The sequence below is a fragment of the Amia ocellicauda genome, chromosome 16 (assembly GCF_036373705.1).
Source record: "Amia ocellicauda isolate fAmiCal2 chromosome 16, fAmiCal2.hap1, whole genome shotgun sequence".
Classification (NCBI taxonomy): Eukaryota; Metazoa; Chordata; class Actinopteri; order Amiiformes; family Amiidae; genus Amia; species Amia ocellicauda.
In genome coordinates, this window is record NC_089865.1 from 19786122 (window position 1) to 19789760 (window position 3639).

The window sequence follows — 3639 nt, forward strand, 5'->3', positions numbered from 1 at the left end:
TCTGCTCAAAGTGGATGTGGCCTTTTAACCATCACAGCTGCTCCAACCCTGGTCCAAGCTCTCCAGCTCCAGCGCTTACCTTCACCCGGATGCTTGACATGTTTTTGGCTCGACTGGCAGAAGATCTGTCTGTGATCCACACAAGAATAAATGACAGGATATATCAATCTGCAGGGGAAGGCAAGGAGGACTTTTTTTTTCCCTGTTAATAATAGGAAGAACACTTCATATTTTAATGATACACTTAGGCATTGTCTAAAAGCTGCAACCCACCCATCAGTTGCATTATAAATGAAAGGAAACTTGATGTGCGTACCTGCCATGCACGTGTCTTGCGTTTGGCAGTTTATCCCATGTTTTAATCTGGGCTTTATGTGTACAATTCTTTTTTATCTAGAACTGGATATTTTAGAAACACTGCTGTTAATATTCCTGCCACAATTATCTCTGTTTGCTCCAGTTATGTGTCAGTTATCACTGTAAATGTCAATACATCCATTTTTCATTTCTTTTAATTTTAGTGGTTACGCTCAGATATTTCTCACACAAAGGGTTTGAGTGCTCCACGGTGTGCTCAAGGTAATTCCATTGCTTTGGTAAAACAATATATGATATATTCTTATTGTAAACATGTATTACATAGAAATGCTATTTTGTAATTCATTTAATAATACTGATAAAACAAACAAACAGAAATTGAATCACCTGCATATGAAACTAAAAGATGCAGAAGTCTACACTTGCTAATCTTTTATTAGCTCTTATTCTTTAAGAAGAAAATACAAAATACACTTTCTTTCTTTTTATCAATTTATAAACAGAATAAATACGATGACACAAACCTTTATTATTCACCAAAGTTACAAATAGTTAATATATTACTACATTGTCTAGATTTTTAATGTTCTGGCTAAAGTGAAGCGACTTCTTTTCCCTGAGGTATTTTAATGTTCAATCAAAAACCAAGCTAGATATACAGTATGTCCAGCACAGTGCCTGCAAATAAACTTAATTACGATAAAAATGAATCAGTATTAGAGACACTGCCAAAAACACATATACTGAAGTTTAAAAGCCTATGAGGTAGACACTGGTAAAGACATGGGGTAATAATAATACAAATTCAACTGAAAATTATTTGATTATGTATTAACTGGAGGATATGAATACTGAAATGTGTTTTGTAAACAACAGCAACACGGATTCGTTGCCAAGAGTGTGACATTTCTTCATAATATCAGAAAACCTTATATATGAGGCCCTATGAAGACATTTTTCAGTTAAGAAAATAATAAATATGTTGAAATAGTTATATATAGCTTAAAGGCTGCCCTTTAGCTGGGACCAGACAGCTGCTAAGTGTTTCTTATGTCTTCAACTGAATGCATGCTTAAAGGAGACACGCATGACATGTATTTACTATGAATGCCTAGAGTTCTTTCATGCACAAAATGCACCCATGGGATATTTTGAAAACTGCACTGAAGTTTACATGTAACTAAATAATTTGCTTAAGGCTTGCACTGCAACTGCTCCTGGCAAGGGTGCGGCTAACCTCTGCCGTGGCCGCCTCTCCATTGCCCTCATTGAAGGCCCGTTCAAAACTGGACTTGAGGCTCGGGAGGGAGTGCAAGATTTTCTTCTTTAACGATCGGCCCATCAGTACATAAATGAATGGATTGAGACAGCTATGGCAGTAGAGGAGATAGGAAGTATAGCTTGCGATAGTGCTGGCAATGGATAGCAGCTGCATATTTTGTGGGAGGAACATCAGCTGAATGAGGATCGTGTACTGGCTGAGCTGAAAGGGAGTCCAGCAGACCAAAAACAAGAGAGCCGTCATGCAGACAGTGCGGTTAGCCTGGCACCGCCTGGTCCCCGCCTTGCTCTCGCTCGCCAGCTGGCGGGCAATAAACGAGCTGCAGGTCAGGATCATGCACAGGGGCAGCAGGAAGACTAGTATCAGCTCCAAGGTGGAAATCAGCTTTACGGCTTTCATCTCCTTCACGTAGCAGCGCAGTCCCATTTTCGTGCCAAAATCGACCATTTCCAAGTTGATGGGTGTGGTCAAAGCCAGCAGGAGGGAGATAGACCAAGCCACGGCGCAGGTGATCGCAGGGGTGCTTTTTGGTCGACGACACTTGTGCCAGATGGGGTGCCGTATGGCCAGGCAGCGCTCCAAGCATATGGAGGCGACGAGAAGGGTCCCGGCATAGTAGAAGACCCGCGTGACATACTGCTCTATTCTGCAGAGCACCAGCCCGTACATGTAGGCATTTTTAGCGAGGTACATGGGGATCTGCGTAGCCAGGAGGACGCAGAAGAAAAAATCGGCCACCGACAGGTTGAGGACATACGTGAGGAAGCCACTGCGTTTCATCTGGAAGCCCAAGACCCAGATCACAGCTCCATTCGCCAGCCCCCCAGCCACGATGAAGGCCACGCTCAGACACACATCTGTCCACATGGATGAGTATCTGGCACCACTGGAGCTATTGTTGTCATTCATACAGCTACCATTGAAGACACCAACGCCTGCTGTACTGTTCACAATTGTCTCAAAACCAGACATTGTTCCAGTGATTTTAGTTTTTTTTAACTAAAAACTAAAAACCTATAATAAAAAAAGACAAGAAAAGCAAATGATCTACAGTTTAAATGCATTAAAACAACAGCATCAATCTAAACATTATTTTGTATGTATAGGTAGATAGATAAATCAATAAGTAGATAATGGAATGAAATTCGAAATACTTTTATTAGGGTCTGTTTTCCTTCCTTGCATTTAAACTCTAAACTGTAAGTCCATATTACTATCATACATATAACTTGTTATAGCTTGTAGCATTATATTTTAATTATGTCTCTAACAGCTGAATGAAACACAATCAGTTAAAAGCAAACAAACTTGCAGTCCTGAGTTAAAATTAAGTTAAAAATAATGACAAATAATTAAGTTTACATGTGCGTATATTCAAGAGTTTTCAAAATTCAAAATGGCATAGGAAAATCACCCTATATTTAGAAAGGATACTGTATCGAATCATATAATTAGTTCTCTTGAATTGCCTTTAGTCTGCAGTCATTATTTTACATAAAGGTAGAATAATAGCAGAATGTACAATGCACTAACAGGATGATACAGAATTGCATGCATAAGTACTCACCTTTGTCGTGGATCTCTGTCAATCTCTGAAATGCAGTCTTATGGTTTGTCTTCATACTCTTATAGCTGTTCGCTGCTGTAACTTCCCCTTATTGTCCAAACCACATCCGTGCATACACATTTTGCTAATGAAAGCTATGAGCATGTCAATGAACATAAAGAGTGATGCTTATATCAATTTCATGAGGAGCCGAAACTCCCTGATGGCATACCAAGCCACAAAAACTCAAAATTCAGATCATTATTTTCTTCACTGGAAACATCTCATTCTTGACAAGGCACAGAGATAGATTTGTTAAAAAATTTAAACAATAAAAAAGGTGTTAGGTATTAATGACACACATGAAGAAAATACATTAAAAGCAAATGCTGTTATTGTGACAAAATGCAGTGAGTGTTCCTATTCTTAAACATTTTATGTTGTGATTTTATTCAGGGCACACTTTTCTGAAGAGAAGCAAGGTTTGCACTTT

The 3639-nt window shown here is 39.0% G+C and overlaps 1 protein-coding gene across 1 annotated transcript; it reads right to left on the reverse strand.

Annotated features, from left to right (window-relative positions):
• Positions 1-843: 843 nt before the first annotated feature.
• LOC136711561 (fMet-Leu-Phe receptor-like) lies at positions 844-2607 on the reverse strand. The gene has a single exon (XM_066687894.1). The coding sequence runs from the start codon at positions 2570-2572 to the stop codon at positions 1499-1501; it is 1074 nt and encodes a 357-aa protein (XP_066543991.1). The 5' UTR covers positions 2573-2607; the 3' UTR covers positions 844-1498.
• Between the last annotated feature and the right edge of the window lie 1032 nt (positions 2608-3639).